The sequence below is a fragment of the Siphateles boraxobius genome, unplaced genomic scaffold, assembly GCF_051911475.1.
Source record: "Siphateles boraxobius isolate OS27281-9 unplaced genomic scaffold, OSU_SipBor_1 26, whole genome shotgun sequence".
NCBI lineage: Eukaryota > Metazoa > Chordata > Actinopteri > Cypriniformes > Leuciscidae > Siphateles > Siphateles boraxobius.
The window spans coordinates 15346799-15370771 of record NW_027508876.1 but is presented as its reverse complement, the minus strand read 5'-3'; the positions used below and the strand labels follow the sequence as shown (position 1 = coordinate 15370771).

Genomic DNA, 23973 nt, shown 5'->3' with positions numbered 1-23973 from the left:
CCACACCCCTAAATGCATTGAAGCAACTGCCATGTGATTGGTTGATTAGATAATTGCATTAATGAGAAATTGAACAAGTGTTCCTAATAATCCTTTAGGTGAGTGTATATATATATATATATATATATATATATATATATATATATATATATATATATATATATGTGTGGAAATATTAACTTAAATGTACACATGAGTGACAACTTAACATGTTTCTAAAATATATTGTAGATATGCTATAATAGTCTCTGAAATGTTCTTTATGAAAATAATGGAAGATTAAAACTCAACTTAAGTGCTTTTTCTCTGCAATACAGACACCATATTCCCTGAACGATCCTCTAATTACATGCTTTTTAGGCAATACAATGGCTAATCAGCTTGATGCATTGGAGAGGGTCTCAGTCTAATTCTTAGTTCAGTCAACATTTTTGTGAAAGGAAATAGTAGTATGGGCTGGTTAGAGCAGAAAAGGCCTCACAATGGTCACTATTACAGCCTAATCAACAGAACGAGTTGATGAGTGGCCGCGATTTCAGCACATGCTCAAACAACTGCGAATACTCTGAATGCTTTGCCTCCCGTGGGGTTTTGCAGGCTGTGAGAGAACACAGAAGTTAAATAAGCAATGCTTCCCAAGCCTTAAACATAATTGTGTTCATAATGACCACTTTTGGTGAAAAGCTTATTTAGTGTAAGAAGTTTATGATAAAAATCCTTTGTGTTGATTTAATGGGATGGATACAGTATGTTCATTTTGTCATTACAAGCCATTGTGAAGTAGAATAATTGTAACACATGCCCATTCATCCATGATTTTGTCTACCAATAACAAGCATACATTCAAAGTGACTTACAAAGTTTACTCTACCACGCTTGGAGTGGAACCACTGGTACAGCTCTACCCTAATCAGCTTTCTCAAAAAAGGCCTGTGATTTTAAAAGCTTAAGGAGAGACAGGCTGCCCCATACTCTGCCTTACACCAAGTAAAAATGTGCCAGTTTGGGGATAAAACCTACCTTTCTGAGACAATGCCATTTTGGTATGAGGAAATGTACAGCTTCCTGTTGTCTGTGGGCATCACGTCAATGTAACCACCTAACCCATTGCTTAATATGCCGGCATGAATTGCAGACCTGCATATACTAGATTTCTGAAAAACAAATGCATAGTCTTTAGTGGGACAGAAATATTTGTGCTTTAAAGGGATAATTCACCCAAAAATGAAAATTCGGTCATCATTTACACACACAAAAGAAGATATTTTGAAGAATGTCAGTAACCAAGCAGTTGATGGGCCTGATTTTTGATTTCCCCCCCCCATACTATGGAAGTCAATGGGGCCCTGGGCCTGTTTGGTTACCCATATTCTTCAAAATATCTTCTTTTGTGTTCAGCAGAAGAAATAAATTCATACAGGTTTGGAACAACTTGAGGGTGAGTAAACGATGACATAATTTTCATTTTTGGGTGAACTATCCCTTTAAATTTGATTTTGAAAAATAAATAAAAACTTACATCTAAATAAATTCCGGTGCCAATGACTCGAGAAAGGTGGGGATTTTCTTGCAGGCAGTTGCGAGGACAGTAAATCCTTGTGGGTAAACAACACAGGTTGGAACGTTTTATTTTTTGACAGTGTAATAATGGAAGTTTCAAATGCTATTGGCAAGTTTCATTTCAAAACTTTTAAAATAAAACAACATTTCTGTTGGAGGTTTGGTTCATTACAGATTTTTACCTAGGACAGTGTCTTGCAGGCTTGTGGTAAGGGCACAGCACAGAAACTGTAGTCTCACATGTGATAACTTTTACTGCAACAAAGGAAATATTGTGAAATTATTAGTAAAGGTACTTTATGTAACCCTTCCAGGGTGACACAAGACCACTGTTTCGCATTGTGGTCCTGACCACTTATGTCAGGGTTTATTTTGCGATAATAACTGACTGGCTGGTCATTGTTGTGCTTCTTACTCAGCTACTTAGCAAATATTTACACTACTGTTTAAAAGTTTGGGCTTTTTTTTTTAAAAGAAGTTAATACTTTTATTTTATTTATAAATATTTAACTTCTGAATGCTGCAGTTGACCAATCAAAATTAAGTATTGCAGAGTATAATATATATATATATATATATATATATATATATATATATATATATATATATATATATATATACTTTTTTTTTTTTTTAACTGAAAAACTAATTTCATCTTACTTGTCACTTTGGATACTGTGAAGGCATTGGCACTCTGGTACTTCCTGTAACATTTTCATTATGTTAGATGGAGTTGTTTCTAATGCGCATGAAATTCAATCTTGAAAAGATTGCTTACCCAAAGGACTGAAGTCCATTTTTGTATGATTTGATGAAGAAGTCTTTTCTGCCCTGTCTTGTGACATCCATCCAGCCTCCATCATTGTCAATGACACCGTAATGAATGCCTGCCCGGCAAATACTGGATTGCTGAGGGCAAAGATGTTGTCAGCATTAACTTCACATGACATGATAAACTGAAAAAAAAAAAAAAATTCTTTATGCCAAACTTACCATGTCATAATACACTGTTCCAATCACTTTTGCCATGCTGTCTAAACAACCAGCAGGACACTCGTACCTTTGCAGAAATGAAAGATAAAAATGCATATAGACCATCAAATGGAAAAACAATTTATAGAATTATGGCACATAGATTGTGTAGTCAGGAACAATTATTATTAGTGTCAAGAAAATGGCCTATATTACGTTTTAAGGTATATATATATATTTAAAGGAATTTTAATCTCACCTATTACATGTGGTGCCTTTACACTGGTCTCTTAGCTTTGTGTCACATGTCACAATCTGTGCTGCACAAAGGAGAAAAGAAACACAGGTGGTTCATTTGTGTTTAAACATGCTGTATAGTTTAGCAGCACTTCAGAAATGCACAGCTCTGTTCCTGCAGTTCTGTAAAAGCAAGCTGTGGAATTCCAGCAGGAGTTCACAGTGGCCAACAGCAGGAGATCTCAGCTTTCAGTCCAAACCCCCTTTCAGCAAAGGAAGCAATTTAAACCCACAAGTATTCATCGTCCCCAAAGCAAACATACTCAGCAGGGAGATCACCATTATGAGAACAAAAAACCTCCCTGCTGCTCTTGCAACATTAAATATACGTTTGAAAAAAAAAAATCATTGACAGATCCATGCCTGGAGAACATCAAAACAATCTGAGTTAAACAGAAATACGTTTAAGAGCCAGCAATATTTGGGTGCAGAGACTTTCAGAAAATTAATTTTTTAGATGAAACAGAAATTGTTTTTCAAGCACAACTTTTATTTCTGAAAGTGGTTCCCCCATGACTCTAAAAAGTATAATCAGTGAACCACAGCTTACACATCTGCTCTTTGCTCCCAACTGTATTTGGGCGTCTTGTAGAACTTGTGGCCCGTAAATGGGGTCCAGGGCTATGAGGGGCCTCGGGTTCTATAGAATTTCTTTCGTCTGTTTCCTCACGCTGGCTTTGTCTATTTGTTCCATCAGCTGAAAATGAAACAATGAAATGAAAGCAATCAATAAATGATTGATTAAACAAAATTTATATACACTACCATTCAAAATGTAGGGTCAGTGATGAATTGAATTTTCCAAAGTACAGCCTTTATTTGAAAAATTACTTTTTTGTAACAATTTAAATGTTAACACATTTTACTGATCCTAAACTTTTGAACAGTAGTGTATGTATGGGCACAATTAGAAGCTGTTGTAATATAAGCTCCAAACCTTTATAACAGAGGTTTTCTCTGCAAACCCCTCCATAGCTAGGTGGGCAGGCAGAGCAAGGGGTGCCATGTTTATATGGGGCATATCCCCACCAGTTACCTCTGCACAGAACAAAACACAGAGAAGGAGAGACAACATTGACAAGCTATCGTAATACAAATGACAGAGAATGAGTACAGTATTTAATAATATATGAAGAATAACGAATAAGTAACTCACTTTGGTGAGTAGTTGCAAACAAGATAAACTGCTTTTGCCCAAATCTGGCCCCAAACATTCATGTTGTAGCACACATTGATCGCACAGCCAATTCGACTACTAGTTGACCAAACAAGCTGGAATAAGAAAGGAAGCAAAACAGTCAATCAATTATATTTGACTGTAAGTAATCTGTTTGTATCATTTAAGGACCTTAGGGATTATCTTCAGCACAATGAATTTGTTCTATATTCAAATCTATTTGCATGCGTTACTTTTATATCCATGTGATTTGCTATTATTTCCGCTATAAGTCTTTTGAAACCATAAGATAGCTTTGTGTGAGAAAAATATTGAATTTAGGTTGTCTACTGTATTACTGTCCATTCTTCTATTTGGAGTTTAACAGACTAGGATCATGGTTGCTATTAATTGTTAGTGTATGGAAAAGAGTTGAGTGAAGATTATTGAAAAAGTGTTAATTACAGATTTTTAATTAATTATTATTAATTTATTTTAATAACAGATGAATTTTTACTTTACACTTTAATCGTTTGGTAGTTTTGGTAGGCTTTAACTTTTTTTGTTGCCATTTGGCCGCGGCTGACACACGATGAAGATGATAAGGATGAAGGAGAGTTCAAAAAGGTTTTAATGAACAAAAGGGTCTTTAAATGAAAACGAGGAGGGGACTTAGGAGGTAGCCGAGGCGATGACACAGTGAAGGAGACAGGTGATGATGAGGGGATGGTGTTATTTGGACGACGAGACCCCGGCGTCGATAATAAAGGGCGTCCGATGGCACAGACCCAGAGCCCAGCGACGACAGCCCATGGTGGAGATGAGGGAGGAAGGAGCCAACGTGGCGTGGAGGCTGACATCAACTCGGGGATGACCGAAGGAGACTGAGCTGATGGATCCCAGGGTGCAAAATCGCTGGCACAGAAGGTCTAGGTGATGCCGTGGCAACGATCGTCTGATGAGGAGCCGGACTGCCCGAAGACTGAGGCGATGCCCGTGTGATGGAGGACCGAGGCGTACCCAAGGGGAAAGAGGGCCTTAAGAAGAGCAGCCGTAGGGGTGGAGGAACAGAGAATAGCAGAACGTCCGCAAGTCTGTGGCAGAGGAGGAGTGACGACTGACCAAGGAGGAGTTGGTGGGACGAAGGAACACGGTGGAGCCGAAAGGTCGAGGGTGTCTGGTGGAGCTGAATGTGGGAGGGGGCAAGGTTGAGCTGACAGGTCGACAGAGCGAGATCTGAGGCAGGAGGCGGAGCTACTGGATCTATCCGTTCAGTCGCTGAAGGTGGTTGCAGGACCTGAGGCTCGATGTGATTGCTTGGCATTGCAAGAGATGGTGGAGAGCTGACAACCTCCAGCAGAGGCGGGGCTGGAGGACTGGCTGAGCAGGGTGGAGACGGAGGCAGATGATGGCTAGACAGGGTTGAAGGTAACAATACATTTTCCATGCAGGTGTCTTTGCTGTCTAGAAATAGCAATGAAGGTTCAGATGAAACAGGAAGAAAGTCCATAGTCCAAACAGTCCATAGTGCTGTCTAGGAACAGTGATGTAAAATCCGAAATGGGGTGGGATAGGATGGGAGATGATACCTCCGCACTGAAGCCAATGATAGCGTCCCTCAGTGTTGGGCAGTAACGCGTTACTTTTGACAGTAACTCATACTGTAACGCATTACTTTTTAAATAAATTAACTCTGTTACACTGTGCAAACCAAAGTAATACTACCAACCGGATGAAGAAGGATTGGCTCTCAGTCTCCACAGAACAAAATATTTATTTTATTTTATTTTATTTTTAGTGTTCGCATTTATGAGGAAGAAACAATGTTACGGACGTGACAGTTTTCCATACGTGAGCGCTCTGAAAGCGGCACCAAAATATGCTTTAAAACTTTCACAGAGACATCAAACAGAAAGCAAAAAAACCTTTCTTTAAAGTGAATTTCGTTTTGTATTAATTGTATCTTAATTTTAATCAATGTTTCATCAACCAATTGCCTGGATTTAATACATAAGAAGTAAATATAGCAGACGATAGATAATCAAGAAACGGAGGCGCCAGCGCGTGAACTGGAGCTCGTCTCATAAATGAACCGAAACTCGGCGTATAAGGTAACCTACTTGCCTCACAGACATGTCTACTTTTAAACAGAACAATTCAAAATGAAAGAAAACAGACTACAGACTGCTTTCTGCTTATGTAATCCGTATGAAATGTGCATTTCTCTCTGGCGCGTCTACTGCGAAGTTCGAGAGTCAGCATAGCGAGTCACCTCAGAAATCCTTGTGATATATTCAGTTTGTGCTGGTCTGACTTAAATAAAATTGTGATTAAAAATTACTTTCTGTTTAAGTCAGTTTTGTGTTTGTGTAGACTATAATGCATAAAATAACATTAATGGGAACATTAAAGAATGTTTTTTTTTTAAAGTAACTAAAAAGTTACTTAACAGTAATGCATTACTTTTTGGTGTAAGTAATCAACAAAGTAATTGAGTTACTTTTTTAATGAAGTAACTAGTAACTGTAACTAGTTACTATTTCTTAGTAACTAGCACAACACTGGCGTCCCTCCAGTTCAGCCCAGAGGTGTATCCAGAACAGTGACTTCAGAGTCTCGTCATCAAAGGATGCCGAGAAGGCATGGCAAGAATGATGGCAAGAAGGCAGAACTGTCCAGTGAAGGTCAAAAAAACCTCTCACGAGCCAGATCGTGCAGCATATTCCATTTGGGTTGATTGTTCTGTCACATGATGAAGATGATGTGGATGAAGGAGAGTTCAAAAAGGTTTCAATGAACAAAAAGGTCTTTTAATGAAAACAAACTCAACATAACAATGTGTGTAACAAGTACACACAAACAATAACCAACAAGACAACTGGAGATGACGAACAGGTGTGATGATCTGATGAGTGTCCATGAGAACTGATGAGAAAACTAAAACAAAGGAACACATGTGACTGATGAAAACAAACTGAAAGTCCATGAAAGTAAAACTAAAGATGAATGAGTCCAGATAACTCACAGTGGCTCAGCTAAACTTGTGATGTTCTTCAACATTCTATCTTAAAACCTATTTAGATCAATCACTTAAAAATTAACAGTTACTACAACTGCCTTATAACATCTGAGAATCACTGTCAAAGACGCACACAGATATTGGCACTCATGTTCACTGGTTGCAGACAGAAACGCTTTAATGCAATCCTGTCTGGTGTTCTCCAAAAGCTCTGGTTAAACGCCAAACTTGTCACGGTTCATGGATTCACTGACTCGCCCTCGATATGTGTGTGCGTGTATTTGTTTGTGTGGGCGTCACTCATCAGCGCGGCTCGTTAGCGCGGCTGATGAGTTGATTTTTGCCAGCTATTTTGAATGAGTAGTCCTATATATTGTTTGTGATCTCGTCCTGTCTTTGTCAGATCGTTGTCAAGGCTCTACAGTGTTGCTTCCCACTGTTCCGTGCTGTTCTCTGGATCTAATCTCCAGCTTTCCTGTGGACCATTTCCCGCGCTCCCTGAGGATCCTGTGCTGTGTTCTGGATCGTTTCTAAAGCAGCCCTGTGGATTATTGTCGATGCTCCCTGGGGGATCGCTTGCCGTTCTTCGCCTGCCATCTGCCCATTGCGTCCCTGCGTTACAGAGTTGGACTTGTGTACCGCCCACCTCTACTCTGACCAGCATCAACTTCTGTTTATTTATCACCTTTAATAAATACTGTTTAACTCGCACTTGAACCCTCTCTGTCTTCCTTGCCCCAGTCATGACAGAAAAATCGGACCAATCGGTGGGTTCAGCGAGTTCACCTGGACTAGCAGAGATTCTCACAGAGAATTGTGCCCGGATGGATCGGATGAAGACATCGTCGCCACTGGTCGGGCAGTACAGGCTCTGGTACAACAGGTGTCCGAGCTCACCACTCTACTTAAACAACTGAGATTTCCCACTGCGCCACACACGCCGTCTGTTGCCCGGGATTCACCCACCATCAACCAGCAGGAGCCGCGCATCCCCACAATGAGAAGCATTCAGGCGAACCTAACCTCTGCAGAACCTTTGTAACAAAGTGTTCCATTTTCTTCTCCCTCCAGCCTATGACCTTCGCCTCTGAGCAGTCGAAGGTGGCGCTTGTGATGACGTTACTTTCTGGACGCGCAGCCCTGTGGGGAACGGCGGTGTGGGAGAATCAACAACAATGCTGTTCCTCGTTCCACGCACTCAGAGAGGAGATGAGACGGGGCTTCGACATCGTGGTAGCGGGTCGTGAGGCGGCTTGCAAGCTCGTCGACCTCCGTCAGGATAGCAGATCCGTCTCTGACTATTCCATCGATTTCCGAACTATAGCGGCCTAGTGCAAGTGGAACGAGGAGGCGCAGTGGGACAGATTCCTGCATGGGTTGGCTGACCGTGTTCAACGCAAGCTCTACACGCTGGAACTACCCAGGAGTCTGGATGAACTGATTGATCTAGCCTTGCGTGTGGACATGCGGCTACAGGAACAAGCTAACCGGTCTCTGGTGCCCGATTTCCCGGATCCTGCCACTTACAGAGGCGAGAGCAAGGTCAGTCCACCCATCGAACCCGAACCCATACAGGTAGGTCGAGCTCGGCTTTCCCGGGAGGAGAGGGAACGTCGGAGAGTCAGGGGACTTTGCCTTTTTTGTGGCAGGGCTTGCCACTTTCTTACAGCCTGTCTGTTTAAGGGATCCAGCCCGACAGTAGGACGAGGGTTGCTGTCGGGTGGGTTATCTATGTCTTCGTCCACTACTCTCCTCCCGGTAATACTGCAATGGCCGGACCAATTCAACAACTGTCAGGTTTTGGTGGATTCCGGAGCCGAGGGAAATCGACGGCTCGTTGGCTCAACGGCTTCAAATCCCCATCACTTTACTAGATCAAGTCATTTCTGTCAATGCACTTAATGGACAAGCACTCTCAGGAATCACTCACTCCACCGGTCCCATCCCCCTGACTACCTCTGGCTACCACACCGAAATGACCTCCTTCCTACTCACTGAGTCACCTCTGGTTCCTGTGGTTTTGGGTCACCCGTGGCTGGTGGAGCACGAGACGAAAATTGAGTGGGGCCTGGAGTGTTCAGTGTTATGCCTCATGTTTTGTGTCTGCCTGTTCGTCTGTTTCTCATTCTGTGTTGCAGGAGGAACCAGTGATTCTGTCAAACGTGCCTCAGGAGTATCTCCACCTGAAGGAAGTGTTCAGTAAGTCCTGGGCTGCTTCTCTTTCTCCGCACCGTCCCTATGACTTTGCCATAGATTTACTGCCAGGTACGTCTCCGCCTAAGGGCAAGTTATATTCGCTTTCTGGTCCAGAAAGGGAGGTCATGGAGAAATATATTTCTGAGTCTCTGGCAGCCGGGATCATCCGCCCTTCTTCTTCTGCCGCAGGCGAGGGTTTCTTTTTTGTGGAGAAGAAGGATGGCTCTCTGCGACCTTCCATTGACTACCGAGGGCTGAACAACATCACAGTAAAGAATACCTATCCTTTGCCGTTAATGTCTTCAGCCTTCGAGCAGTTGCAGGGAGTGTCTTTCTTTACTAAACTGGACTTGCACAACGCTTATCATTTGGTTTGCATAAGAAGAGGGGATAAATAGAAAACTGCGTTTAAAACCCCCAGTATACTCTTTGAATATTTGTTTATGCCTTTCGGGCTTTCCAACTCCCCCGCTGTTTTCCAAGCACTCGTCAATGACGTGTTGAGAGACATGATAGACCAGTTCATATATGTCTACCTGGATGACATATTGATATTTTCTTCATCTCTCCAGGAACACGTTCAACACGTCAGGCGAGTGCTCCAGAGGCTGGTCGAGAATGGGCTTTTTGTCAAAGTGGAGAAGTGCGCATTTCATGCACAGTCAGTCCCGTTTTTGGGGTACATCGTCTCGTCCGAGGGAGTGCGCATGGATCCTGACAAGGTTAAGTCTGTGGAAGATTGGCCAATTCCAGATTACCGTAAGGCCCTGAAGAGGTTCCTGGGATTCGCCAATTTTTACCAATGTTTTATTCGTCATTACAGCCAACTAGCTGCTCCTCTGAACGCCTTGACCTCCACCGGAACGGCGTTCAGGTGGTCTAATGCTGCAGAAGCGGCATTTACCAACCTCAAGAGCCGCTTCCTTTGAGCTCCCATTCTTGTAGCCCCTGATCCTTCACGTCAGTTCGTGGTGGAGGTCGCCGCATCAGAGGTGGGGGTAGGAGCAGTTCTTTCTCAGCGGTCTCCCGCGTACGATAAGATGCACCCTTGCAAATTTTTTTTCTCATCGCTTATCGTCTGCCGAACGCAACTATGATATTGGTAACAGAGAATTGTTGGCTGTCAAGTTAGCATTGTAAGAATGGCGCCACTGGTTAGAGGGAGCGGGGGAACCTTTTATCGTCTGGACGGATCATAAGAACCTCAAATACATCAGGTCAGCTAAACGACTGAACTCCAGGCAGGCTCGGTGGGCACTTTTTTCGGTCGTTTTGAATTTTCTTACTACCCGGGTTCCAAAAATATCACCCTGACGCGTTGTCCCGCATTTTTGATCGTTCCGAACGCCCGTCAACTCCCGAGTGCATTCTACCTGAGAGTCTTATTGTCTCTACACTCACATGGGAGGTCGAGTCGAAGGTCCGCATGACCTTGGAAGGGGTAACGCCTCCGCCCGCTTGCCCACCAGGTCGGTTATTTGTGCCGGAGGGAGTCCGGTCCGACGTTGTCAGGAGGTTTCATGGTTCCAATGTGGCTTGTCATCCAGGAGTTAGTCGTACCAGGTTTTTGGTTAAACAACGATTCTGTTGGCCAGCTATGGCTCGTGATATTCGGGATTTTGTTTTGGCTTGCTCAGTCTGCGCCTGTGATAAGACTTCCAATCGACCCCCGGAGGGGTTACTTCAACCGCTGTTGGTCCCTTCGAGACCCAGGTCCCACATCACACTAGATTTCGTCACAGGCCTCCAACCCTCCCAGGGCAATACAGTTTTTTTGACTGTAGTGGACTGGTTCTCGAAGGCGGCACATTTTATACCCTTACCCAAACTACCCTCAGCTAAGGAGACAGTGGTTACGGTCATAGATCACGTCTTTCGCATTCATGGCCTCCCGACAGACGTGGTTTCCGACAGGGGACCCCAATTTATATCCAAATTTTGGAGAGAGTTTTGTCAGTTACTGGGAGCGAGTGTCAGTCTCTCGTCTGGATTCCATCCACAGACTAACGGGCAAGCTGAACGAGCCAACCAAGATTTAGAAAGAGTTTTACGATGTTTGGTATCTCAGAATCCTTTCTCCTGGAGCCAGCAAATCTCTTGGGTTGAGTACGCTCACAACTCGTTACCAGTCTCGTCTACGGGCCTCTCTCCGTTTCAGTGTAGTCTAGGTTACCAGCCACTAATTTTTCCTAGTCTGGAAACCGAAGTCGCAGTCCCCTAGAGCCCATGCAGTAGAAGAGCCCATGAGACTCTCCTCCAGGTAGGTAGGCGCACCAAGGCTCAGGCCGATCGCTGCCGGCTGAAGCCTCCTGTATACTTCGTTGGTCAAAACGTGTGGCTTTCCTCCAAGAACGTTCCTCTCCGCTCCGTTAGTAATAAACTGGCTCCCAAATTTATCGGCCCGTTCACTGTCACTAAGATTCTTAGCCCAGTGGCAGTCCCCCTCAAACTCCCTCATGTGTACAGGAGTATTCATCCCGTTTTCCATGTCTTCAAAGTAAAACCAGTATTTCATTCTCACATTAATCCGCCTGCCCCGGTCCCCCCCCCCGCCGTGTCTCGTAGATGGGGAACCAGCCTATTTGGTTCGTCATATTCTGGACGCGAGACGGAGGGGACGCGGTTTTCAGTACTTGGTTGACTGGGAAGGTTACGGTCCGGAGGAGAGAAGTTGGGTCCCTGCTAGGGACATCCTGGATCACTCCCTGATTGATGATTACAATAAACAGGTAAGTTCTCCTGGGAACGCCAAGAGGTATGCGTGTGTGTGGGCGTCACTCATCAGCGCGGCTCGTTAGCGCGGCCAGCTGTTTTGAATGAGTAGTCCTATATATTGTTTGTGAGCTCGTCCTGTCTTTGTCAGATCGTTATTGAGGCTCTACAGTGTTGCTTGCCACTGTTCGTTCGGTGCTGTTCTCTGGATCTAATCTCCAGCTTTCCTGTGGACTATTTCCAGTGCTCCCTGAGGACCCCGTGCTGTGTTCTGGATCGTTTCTCCAGCAGCCCTGTGGATTATTACAGATGCTTCCTGGGGGATCGCTTGCCGTTCTTTGCCTGCCGTATGCCCATTGCGTCCCTGCATAACCGAGTTGGACTCGTGTACTGCCTACCTCTACTGTGACCAGCATTTACTTCTGTTTATTTATCACCTTTAATAATTACTGTTTAACTCGCACTTGAACCCTCTCTGTCTTCCTTGCCTCAGTCATGACAAAACTGTTTAAAAAGGCTGCAGCTGAAGTGTTGACAACCAGAACGAGAGCACATATTACATTGGTATTAAAATTCCTTTACTGCCTTCTCAAAAATGTCTGATTTTTTTTCAGATTCGTCAAATTAATTTTGCACCAAATTACCCACATGATTTGCTTATGAGGTATGTTCCAGTAATTATATCTAACCTGAGTGTAGTGGGTACAGACTGGACCACTGCATCTAAAAGGACAGTGAGGGTTACATTCCTGGGGGTATGGGAACGAGTAGTCTTTGACCTCATCATACCAGGCTTGTACATGAGAAGTAGGTGGACGATACCTGGGGTGAACATTAAAAAATCATAATTAATAATAACTAAATTCATGTTTTATAAATTATCATAATAAATTCATGCTTTGTCTAATGCAGAATAAAACCACCAAAACATAGTCATGCATAGCCAGGTCTTAGACAAAACATCATATGGGTTGGTTGTCCAAAATGCACTCTAGTAAAGAACTGTCCATGTAGATTTAGACTAAGATGTAGACATTCCGTTTTTTTTTTTTTAGTTTTTAAAGTGCTTTTAATAGAGAAGTTTAGATATCACAATGTGTTGACTATTAAGCTCACATGGCTATTAAGCAACAAAGCACAATCAGACCTTCCCCAGTGCACTCCCAGGTTCTGACCAATCTGAGGCAGCAGACCAGCTGGGCCATGTTCCCACAGGCAGGTCTCGGCCCATTCCTCAGCGCTCCGCTCCAGTTCAGTGTCCCACACCTAAAAGAAATACAGATACAGGGCTGAGATTCAGACAAACTTGGTGGCAAGCAGAGCCTTACGGAAACAAATCCCTAATATTTTGTATGCGTAGTTGTAATTATGACCTGGTTCTAAGATCATTAACATAAAAAAATGGTATGATACTCCTAAAGTCAATGGCTGTTTTAGTCAGTATGACATTCAGTATGATAGTTTTTATAGATTCAGTTGATTTTAGCTGGCCTTTAATACAATGAGTGCTTGCAGGCTGTACAAAGAACCAGGTTTCTCTCTGGTCCACCTCTTGATTTGTTTTTCTTGTGCACTGATTTATAAGGCACAATATTTTTTTTGGATACAGAAGTGGCTCTCAAAGTGTGGGGCACGCCTGAATGGGGGTTAAGGCACACAGGTACTGCAGAGGAGGCATGACCAAAAAAAGTTTAAGAACCACTGGAATACAGTAATGTTCACCATATGTCGTTGTCTTCTGTATTTCCAGTTCTGTTCCTGCACGCAACACCATTCAAGGGCACTCACAAATCTAAGCATTTCTATGTCTATCTGACCCACATGGAAAAGCAAAACAGCACTTTCACCTTGAATGGAAAGCATAGAAAACTCAAGGTTGGAGCAAGAATTGAGTCGGGGGTGACCGGGGAGTTATCTGCCCTGTTCCTGCCCATACATGTTACACTTTTTCACTAGGAACTCCCAAAGCACAGTCCAGTGGTAAATCTGGCCCAAAAAGGTCCCCAAAATAGCTGAAACAATTGCCTGAGACATTAATCCTTGAAGTGAGCACCTGCCAACAGGATGTCGGCTTGGTTTGCTAAGCCACCCATCAAAGTGGGCCTTTATACTGTAGAGTTAAAGGTATATTCAGCATTTAATACAAGAAGCTCTAAAGTGGTTCTGTTCATTTAAGTTTTAGGCATTACATTGTCATGATAACAACGTTTAAAAAAAAAATCTAGCACCTTTTATACAAAAAATGCAGTACTTGTAAAGTTACTTATAGTCAGTAGAATGTCTAAAGTGAAAAATGTTAATAAAGTGTTAGCAGATATTAAGCAGACAGTCTACTAATATTCTAATGACTGTTAGTTGACATGTAGTTGCAAATTTACTTATAGTTAGAAGAATGTCTAAAGTGAAGTATCAAAATAAAGTGTTACTTTAAACACATTAAGTAATAAGATACATTTTGGGCATTTAAGCAATGTTTTCACATTAAAATAATTTAACACACATTTTGTATATGCCTTCTGTCTGTACTATTGAAACAGTGCGTAATTTAACATTTGGGGTTTGGCTTCATTCACTTCCATTGTAAGTACCAGTTACACTTTATGTCACAGTGTCTGGTGTGTGTTTCCCTGGGTGTCCACTAGAGGTCTCTTCCCCATATCGTTACCCACTCATCATGAACTGCAATTCCCATAATCCTTTGTCTGCACTCATCATTTGATCATTGCACACAACTGTTTCCCATCACCCTGTTAGTTCTGTGTGTATTTATACCCTGTCAGTTTCTGTGTTAGTTGTCAAGTCCTTGTTTAAATGTTACTGCACTTCGGAGATCTGTTCTTGTTTTGTTTCCTGTTTCTGGACTGCCTTTGTATGATTTAGAACCTTTGCCTGGCGACTACGATTTTGGATTACCCCAATAAATACCACTGCACTTGGATCCAAACCTTTTGTGTGTGCGCGTTCGTGACAGAAGGACTCGACCAAGATGAATGGATCCAGCAGTACTGGGCCTCCGAAAACTTTATTTTATTATTTCGCCATGGCTGGTTCCCGGAGGCCGTGCCCGAACAGCCCGCTGTCATCCCGGAGGCCGTCCACGAACAGCCCGCTGTCATCCCGGAGGCCGTCCCCGAACAGCCCGCTGTCATCCTGGAGGCCGTCCCCGAACAGCCCCTTGTCATCCCGGAGGACCCGACTTTGGTGGTCTCTGATCCGGTTGATCCAGAGCTGACCACCATCAGTCCTGTCACGGCCAAGCGGGCTGTCTTCACATTTTATGTAGTGGCGGTCCTGCGTTCCTGGGGGTCACACACCTCAAGGGTGTCTGTTCCTGTGCCTGAGCCGGTGTCTGTTCCTGTGCCTGAGCCCGTGTCTGTTCCTGTGCCTGAGCTGGTGATTGTTCCTGTGCCTGAGCCGGTGACTGTTCCTGTGCCTGAGTGGGTGACTGTTCCTGTCGCCTGAGCCGGTGACTGTTCCTGTGCCTGAGCGGATTTCTTTCTCAGACATCCTGAGTGGGTGTCTGTTCCTGAGCGGATTTCTGTTCCTGTGCCTGAGCCGCTGACTGTTCCTGTGCCTGAGCTGCTGACTGTTCCTGTGCCTGAGCCGCTGACTGTTCCTGTGCCTGAGCCGCTGCCTGTTCCTGTGCCTGAGCGGGTGTCTGTTACTGTGCCTGAGCCGCTGACTGTTCCTGTGCCTGAGCCGCTGACTGTTCCTGTGCCTGAGCCGGTGACTGTGCCTGTTCCTGAGCCAGGGTCTGTTCCTGTTCCATCGCCATGTTTTGTTTCCTGTTTCTGGACTGCCTTTGTATGATTTTGAACCTTTGCCTGGCGACTCCGATTTTGGATTACCCCAATAAATACCACTGCACTTGGATCCAAACCTTTTGTGTGTGCGCATTCGTGACACTTTAATTTTAAGGTGTTCACATTTTTTACGTTACATGTAGTTCCTATAGTTATTTAGTAAATTCACAGTACTCCAACAGTAAATTATACATTATTACAAGTAACTAACCCTAAACCAAACCCTTAACCCTATAGTAAGTACATGTAGTCAATTAATATTACTCAGTATATATTTGTGTAATTACACTGTAACATTGTCACTTTAGGGGGAGGACCCGACTTTGGTGGTCTCTGATCCGGTTGATCCAGAGCTGACCACCATCAGTCCTGTCACGGCCAAGCGGGCTGTCTTCACATTTTATGTAGTGGCGGTCCTGCGTTCATGGGGGTCACACACCTCAAGGGTGTCTGTTCCTGTGCCTGAGCCGGTGTCTGTTCCTGTGCCTGAGCCGGTGTCTGTTCCTGTGCCTGAGCCGGTGACTGTTCCTGTGCCTGAGCCGGTGACTGTTCCTGTGCCTGAGCGGGTGACTGTTCCTGTGCCTGAGCCGGTGACTGTTCCTGTGCCTGAGCTGGTGACTGTTCCTGTGCCTGAGCCGGTGACTGTTCCTGTGCCTGAGCGGTTGACTGTTCCTGTGCCTGAGCCGGTGACTGTTCCTGTGCCTGAGCGGATTTCTTTCTCAGACATCCTGAGTGGGTGTCTGTTCCTGAGCGGATTTCTGTTCCTGTGCCTGAGCCGCTGACTGTTCCTGTGCCTGAGCTGCTGACTGTTCCTGTGCCTGAGCCGCTGACTGTTCCTGTGCCTGAGCCGCTGCCTGTTCCTGTGCCTGAGTGGGTGTCTGTTCCTGTGCCTGAGCGGGTGTCTGTTCCTGTGCCTGAGCCGCTGACTGTTCCTGTGCCTGAGCCGCTGACTGTTCCTGTGCCTGAGCCGCTGACTGTGCCTGTTCCTGAGCCAGGGTCTGTTCCTGTTCCATCGCCATGTTTTGTTTCCTGTTTCTGGACTACCTTTGTATGATTTTGAACCTTTGCCTGGCGACTCCGATTTTGGATTACCCCAATAAATACCACTGCACTTGGATCCAAACCTTTTGTGTGTGCGCATTCGTGACACTTTAATTTTAAGGTGTTCACATTTTTTACGTTACATGTAGTTCCTATAGTTATTTAGTAAATTCACAGTACTCCAACAGTAAATTATACATTATTACAAGTAACTAACCCTAAACCAAACCCTTAACCCTATAGTAAGTACATGTAGTCAATTAATATTACTCAGTATATATTTGTGTAATTACACTGTAACATTGTCACTTTAAAATAAAGCGTAACCTAAGCACCTCACCGGATCCCAGAATTAGGGAAAGGAAGGAATGACCAGTCAAAATATTTTTATGTGGTAATCAAGATCATGCCACAAGTACTGTCAACTGATCTTAACTTGTTTTGAACAGAAAATTCCTTTAAGCAGAGCAGAAGGATAGGTGTCTAACTGTCTATCTGTATTAACCAACTGATATCAATGGAGATATTTTTTCAGTATTTTATTTAGCATCTGTATATTAATGATCCAAGGTGTTATGGTGTACCAACAAAATCAAGCACTTCAAAATCACAAATAGATTGTTCAGAAGCCCAAAACTGAATGCCAGCTAGTACTGTATTTCTTTCAGTGAATGGTCCATCTTGAAAAATCTGTAAACTGAAAAAAAGAGGGTAAACTGATTCTGTTTACACAGCGTTCTCAGTATGGGAGGCCCTAAAGAATCCGACCACACTTAGACAGGACCAGTAAAGGAAAACACGTCCCGTCAGTGCAGACACTCACACTCTTTCACACACCATTGTTTACATCTTTTGACACCTCATCAGCTGCAAGTTTTTTTGTCATCTGGTCACATTCCAAGAAAATGAAAAATTTCCAATGTCCCTCAGGAGCTATTTTTTTTCTGTTGAGCGGCAAAAGAGCCTGAGTGAAAGTATTAAATGAGAAAATAGAGTACACGTAGCCGCTATACAGCGTATGTGTGTGGGTTCCTGTTGAAATGAGGGCCTGTTGATTGCTGGATTTCCCTTCTGCAGTGTGGAATTCTGCTGTTTTGCCTAGAATTTAGAATCGGTTATTGTAAGAGGCTGTGGAGGGCTGGAGCAGCGCATCATCACATTCCATGTCTCCACATCCATCACACCTTTCGCATTACTCTCATTCTGCTGAGCTGCCCAAACTCCACTCCCGACACCCAGTTAACAATCTCTCAAATCGCTGCCCGTCTTTCTGAAAAGCTGTAATATAAATGGGCTCTTACTGCTCAAGACTGCTCATGCTGCATTCACCTATTTATTTATTTAATAAATAGTAAAGGTCTTACTGAAGTAAAGGTCTAAGCTGGGTTAGACTCATGGTCCAGTTTTGTTTAGCACGCAAGGAAATCTAGCTTCAAATTCTATCCTAATTTTGGTTTGGTTCTTCTACACTACACTACCGGTCAAAAGTTAAAAAATCATCCATTTTTAAAATCTTTTTGAAAGTAGTCTCTTGATCTCACCAAGGCTGCATTTATTTAAAAAAATAAAAAATAAAAATAAAATAAAATTGTAAAACAGCAATATTGTCAAATATTATTACAATTTAAAATAACTGTTTTATAACTGAAAAGAATTTAAAATGTACGTTATTCCTGTAATAGCAAAGCTGCATTTTCAGCATCATTACTCATAGTGTCATATGATCCTTCAGGAATCATTCTAAGATCATTTCTTATTATTATCAAAATTGAATAAACAGTTTTTGCTTCTTAACATTTTATTTTATTTTGTTTTATTTTTGTGGAAATAATGAAACACTGCCATTCAAAAGATTGGGGTTAGTAAGATTAAAAAAAAATACTTTTATCTAGCAAAAGCACATTAATTTTTTTTTTTTTTTAAATACAATAAATACATTTATGAAATTAATAAATGTTGCAAAATAACTATTTAAAATAGCTCCTGTTCTTTTGAACGTTTTATTCATGAAAGAATCCTGGAGAGGAAAAATATTAAGCAGCACAAGTGTTTTCAAAATTGATAATAATAATAAATGTTTCTTGGGCACCAACTCATCATATTAGAATGATTTCTGAAGGATCAGGTGACACTGAAGACTAATGATGCTGAAAATTCAGCTTTGCCATCACAGGAATAAATTACATTTTAAAATATATTACAATGGAAACCAGAGTTAATTTAAATTGTAATATTTCACATTATTACTGTATTTTTTTAATCAAATGAATACAGCCTTGGTGAGTACGAGAGATGACTTTCATAAATATATTTTAAAAACATGCTAATGTTCATGTTTTATAGAAAAAAATCAGAGCAAATTTAGACACACCTAAAATGGATGGTTTCTACAAATAAAAAATTCTGTCATGTTGTTCTAAAGTTTTTTTCTTTCTTCAGGGGAACACAGAAGGAGATATTTTGAAGAACATGCCAACAACATGAGGGTGTAAATGATGACAAAATGTTCGTTTTTGAATAAACTATGACTCTTTCTTTAATACCTCAAGGGAGTTGTAAGATTTTGTGCTAAGCCAGCCTAAAGAAGCATGAGGAAACACTGCTTCTGAAACAATATTTAACTGCATTTGTTTTACAACACTTAAGATACTGACATTCTGCTGGTTTATATCCATGAGTCAACATTCTGATGAAGGGTTATTTGTCAGTTTCACAGACAGACTGGAAGAACAATGGGAAGAATAATTTATCTTCGATCTCGAGAACGATCATTCTGACAGAACAAAATATATGTGCTTTACTTACAGACTAAAGTAAGGTTGTTGGTGAGTGTCTGCAAGTATGTGGTCCTCTAGTCTAAAACAGCTCATTGAAAACCGGCAGTGCTTGAGCAAAGACATCAAAAACGTATTAGTTACTAGTTTGGACAAAGCAATAAGCTCAGTGAAGCTGTACTAATGTTTCAATGTTCTTATTTTGTTACCTTATTTCTATTCTGCAATGACACCACAATTGTCTGTAATAATCTCATACCTTTTTTATACCTTTTGTTCAACAGAGCAAAGAAACTCATACAGGTTTAGAACAACTTAAAGGTGAGTATGAATAATGACAGAATTTTTATTTTTGGGTGAACTATTCCTTTAACCTGCTGTCAGGGTTGGCTGCAGTGTAAGAATCGCACGTATGAAGGGGAGTCAGTATGACAATATTTAATAACAAAAAGCTCAAGAGATCAGAAACAACCGACATACACAAATAAGAATGGACCAAGAACTAAGGAGAACACAGAGCTTAAATAATCAGGAGAACTAACAGAACAGGTGAATGTAATGACTAATCAGACACACTGGGCAACTGGTTAAAATGACTGGATTAGGGAAGACAGAACCTAAAAAGTTAACCAGTTATGATTTAACAGGTACATCTCTCATTCATCATTGTATTGATTCGCATTATGTTTTGCACCCCACAATTAAAAGTTTAGTGCTTTGTTCATAAAAAATTGCATTTGAATATCATATTACTAAAACATATTATTGGAAGATATAGAGTGACAACTGATATATTTATGCATTTTATGTACTGTAGTTTTAAGTAGTTTGCTTTTTCCAAAAGCTCATTGATTTATATTACAAGCTATCAGAATGTCATCTTACTTCTTGGCAGTGGTGTTAAGTATTTGAGTAAATGTAATTAGTTACTGTACTTAAGTATCGTTTTGGCTACTTTGTAGTTTTACTGAGTATCAAAGGTATTAGCAACTTTTACTCTCTACTTGACTACATTTTTGAATAAGTATATGTACTCTTTACTCCAATACATTTGTGATGAGTATTGTTTAATGAAATTACTTGTTACATTTTCCATGGCACCTAACTTTCTCTGCAGCAGTTTATTTCTGCTATGAAGAAGAGATATTTCGCCATATATAGGGCATTGAAGGTACTATATCTTGCATGTTTTGCCTTTACTCATCCAAACTTGCTACTTTACATGAATTTGAATGCATTAGCAGGTAGTTGTGAATCGCAGGTGTTTGATTTATGAGATGAGGTCATGACCGCAGTCGGTGATGAGGCCGAAACCAGCTGGTCCAGTGCAAGTACACTTTGGCTAATTTTACTTAATATTATATATTATTTATCTGTTATACTGAAGAGACCTTTTTGAAGGATATTGGTTTACTTATGGCCTTGTTGAGCACTTGAGATTAATTCAGTGTTAAGCGTTGTAGATATTAAGAGGCTGTTATGTTGACCTTGATTTATTGCAGTTTTGAGGTGTTCAGTTTTATGGTTTCTCTAGTTACAAATAATCTGTATCTTATTTTCACTGGCATGTCTCTTATGTGTTGAGGACTAGTGCATATTAGAGCCTACATTCAGTACAAGTAAAATACTCAAGTACTGTTAAAATCAGACACTCTAAGGCCTGGTTTCACATACAGAGCTTAGATTAAGCCAGTATTAGACCTTGGTTCACTTCATTTAGGATATTTAAGTAGCTTTTATAAATGTACCTTAGAAAAAAACATTACTGGTGTGAATCTTTAGACAAAACAATGGCACTGATATATTTAAAAATGGAAGTTGCTTTAATTTAAAACAGCTCAAACGTGCATTTTAGACAGGGACTAGGCTTAAGCGATGTCTGTGAAACCAGGGGTAAGACAAGTGGTATTGGAATTGGTGACTTGTAACATATAATGGAGTCATTTTCGCTGTAAGGTATCTGTACTTTTACTCAAGTATGGTTTACAGGTACTCTTTACACCTCTGCTTTTTGGCCAGATATAATAAATAAATAACATGTTTTTACTCATTTTGGGCCTCTGAATATTTTTTTCCCTCCTTGAGTGTGAGCTCACTATATCATATACACTGTATATTTTACAGTATAGGAGATAGCATGATATATCAATTACGATACAAAATATTAAACATATGCAATCTTTTTAAGAGCTTTTCTTTTATATTTTGTCTAAAGGTTCACAAAACTGTTTCATTAAAAAAGCAGATTTTCAGACTATTATTTCATATGTCAGGCTTAACAGGGTCAAGCAGCTTTTTCAAGGCTTTTCTAAAAAAAAAACAGGCATATGGATATTTTTCCAATCACACTATTATACAGGCTACACTGCGCATCTTAATCTTAAATGCAAGTCATTATGACTGCTTATTTAAATCTACTGCTTGCTCTATATTACAAGATAATACATTCTCAAACACTTTTGTGATATGTTGAATAGGCTACAGAAAATATTTTTTTCAAATTGACTAGGTCATGAAGAACCTGTGAATTTGAAATTATAGTTTTCTGTGAAATACCAAAACCACAAAGGTAACAACTGACTGCAAAACAAATTAATGCAAAATAGATTGCAAAGTTCTATGTGTACACTTACCACTAAACTAAAGAAAAATTTGAGTGGATAATTCTTCCTAATACATGTTATTCACCATATTTGATCATTTGTAGCAGAGAAGAGACGTTTTACCATGTATTCCATATTTGAAGCTGGTGGGTAGACCTGCCCCCGAAGTTTGTTGTGAAGGTTCAGGATAGCCTGCATGTCACTTGCAGTGATGGCCCTCTTGGCTCGCTGTCTCTCCATCATCCAGTCTCCATCATCGTCTTCCAGGTACTTATCCAAGAGAATGCCAAGATCGGTGGCATTAAACAACACCATAGCAAACACACTCTGGGTCACCAGCAGGAGAGAAATCCCCTTCAGTAATGCAGAGGTTAAGTGACTCATGGTGGATGAGTTCGGATGATGACGTGATGATGACGTCTGAGGGTCTTCAGGTAACTGTTGAGAAGAGGAAGAGCTTTCAGGCAATAAAGCTGAGAAATAAAACAGGTAACGCTACAAGAAAGAGAAAGAGATGGTCAAGGGCTTGTGAAGAAAATTCAACCGAGCTCTTGTTTACATATTCAACATCATTCTGACGAATGATGTTTTACGGAGTGCACAAAGAGAACACTTTCTTAAGTTTAAAAACTATTAAAGGAAAGTCTAATAAACAAACTTATTTTCAATGAACTGAATCAATTCAGAACTTATTTTACATAACTGTGTAAATACCTACGCTGTCACTTTGTCCCTGACATTTTGCAATTCCATATTGAGAGAGTTTATGTTTCTTTCAGTTATGTTTTATTTGAAGGCTGTTGTATTTGTATGTATCCACGTTCAGTTTGTTGCAGCCACGATTCAGCTTATAAAAGTTGAACTCAAACCTAAATATTTTACTTGCTTGTTAAACAATACAAACATGTATTGTCTGCAAACGTTTTTGGATGTTTCATATGTTCAGTAAAAGTTATAAACATATTTCCACCACGTTTTATTTATAACATTTCTGATATTCGGCTTAAAAGCAACTAACTTTTCGGCGAGTTGTTGATTCGATTAACGATCGTGAACGAATGATTCAGATCGGTTTTTTGAACCGGTTCATGAGTCATTAAAAAGATTCGACTAAAAAAAACTGTTCACGAATAGTAGGCTATACCTCTAAGAAAAAGTGTAAAACGGAACGCAACGGAATTTAAAAACATATTTAAAACTATTTTTTATCATAAAACGCAACGCCATAGATTTCTGTCAAACAAATCTACGCCTACACTAACAATTAAAAGAGCACATTGCAAAAACGCGAGTTAGAGTAACGTTACTACATGACAAACACAAAATAGGATTTGAAAATATAAAATAATAAAATCTTTTGCTGCTGCATAAAATAAATTTAGTATTATAGTATTTGATCAGATTTGACACAGTCAATAATAAACAATAATAAAGCAATCATTGGGCTATAATTAGACTTTGAACCAAGAGTTTTCGAGAATAAATATGTTAATGCTGATTACCTGAGCTACTGTATCCAGCGAAATAACGATCACTCAGCTTTTCTGCAGACTTGCTGTAAATTTCAGCAGCCTATTGAGAACTGCTTGTCTTGTGACAGTAGTGTTTTGCGCATGCTCATCCATAGATCCCAAAGCATCTGTAAGCATGCTCATAAATGCAATTTAACGATCATAAATGTGGCGAGGAGACTCGGTTCCCCTATGTGGGACAGACTGCAACATCTCTTTAAATCCAAACTCAACGTCTTTGACAGTAGTATCGAATTTCTTTGCAAACCACGCCTCCCGCGTTTCAATCGACCCACCCGTTAAACATGGATTCAAATGAATATATTTTC

General features: G+C 41.1%; 1 protein-coding gene across 2 annotated transcripts; it reads right to left on the bottom strand.

Annotated features, from left to right (window-relative positions):
* Positions 1-127: 127 nt before the first annotated feature.
* Positions 128-23786, bottom strand: crispld1a (cysteine-rich secretory protein LCCL domain containing 1a). Of its 2 annotated transcripts, none has more exons than XM_077244486.1 (15): positions 23636-23786; positions 22257-22606; positions 13060-13178; positions 12602-12734; positions 3986-4101; positions 3767-3867; positions 3380-3526; positions 2792-2852; positions 2554-2620; positions 2339-2469; positions 2221-2264; positions 1743-1815; positions 1520-1595; positions 1021-1154; positions 128-598 (listed from the first exon to the last, which is right to left on the bottom strand). In XM_077244486.1, the coding sequence occupies exons 2-15, from the start codon at positions 22515-22517 to the stop codon at positions 547-549; spliced, it is 1515 nt and encodes a 504-aa protein (XP_077100601.1). In that variant the 5' UTR covers positions 22518-22606; positions 23636-23786; the 3' UTR covers positions 128-546. The 2 variants fall into 2 exon arrangements, with proteins under 2 accessions (XP_077100601.1, XP_077100600.1); XM_077244485.1 differs by having other exon boundaries at positions 22257-22571.
* Positions 23787-23973: the final 187 nt, after the last annotated feature.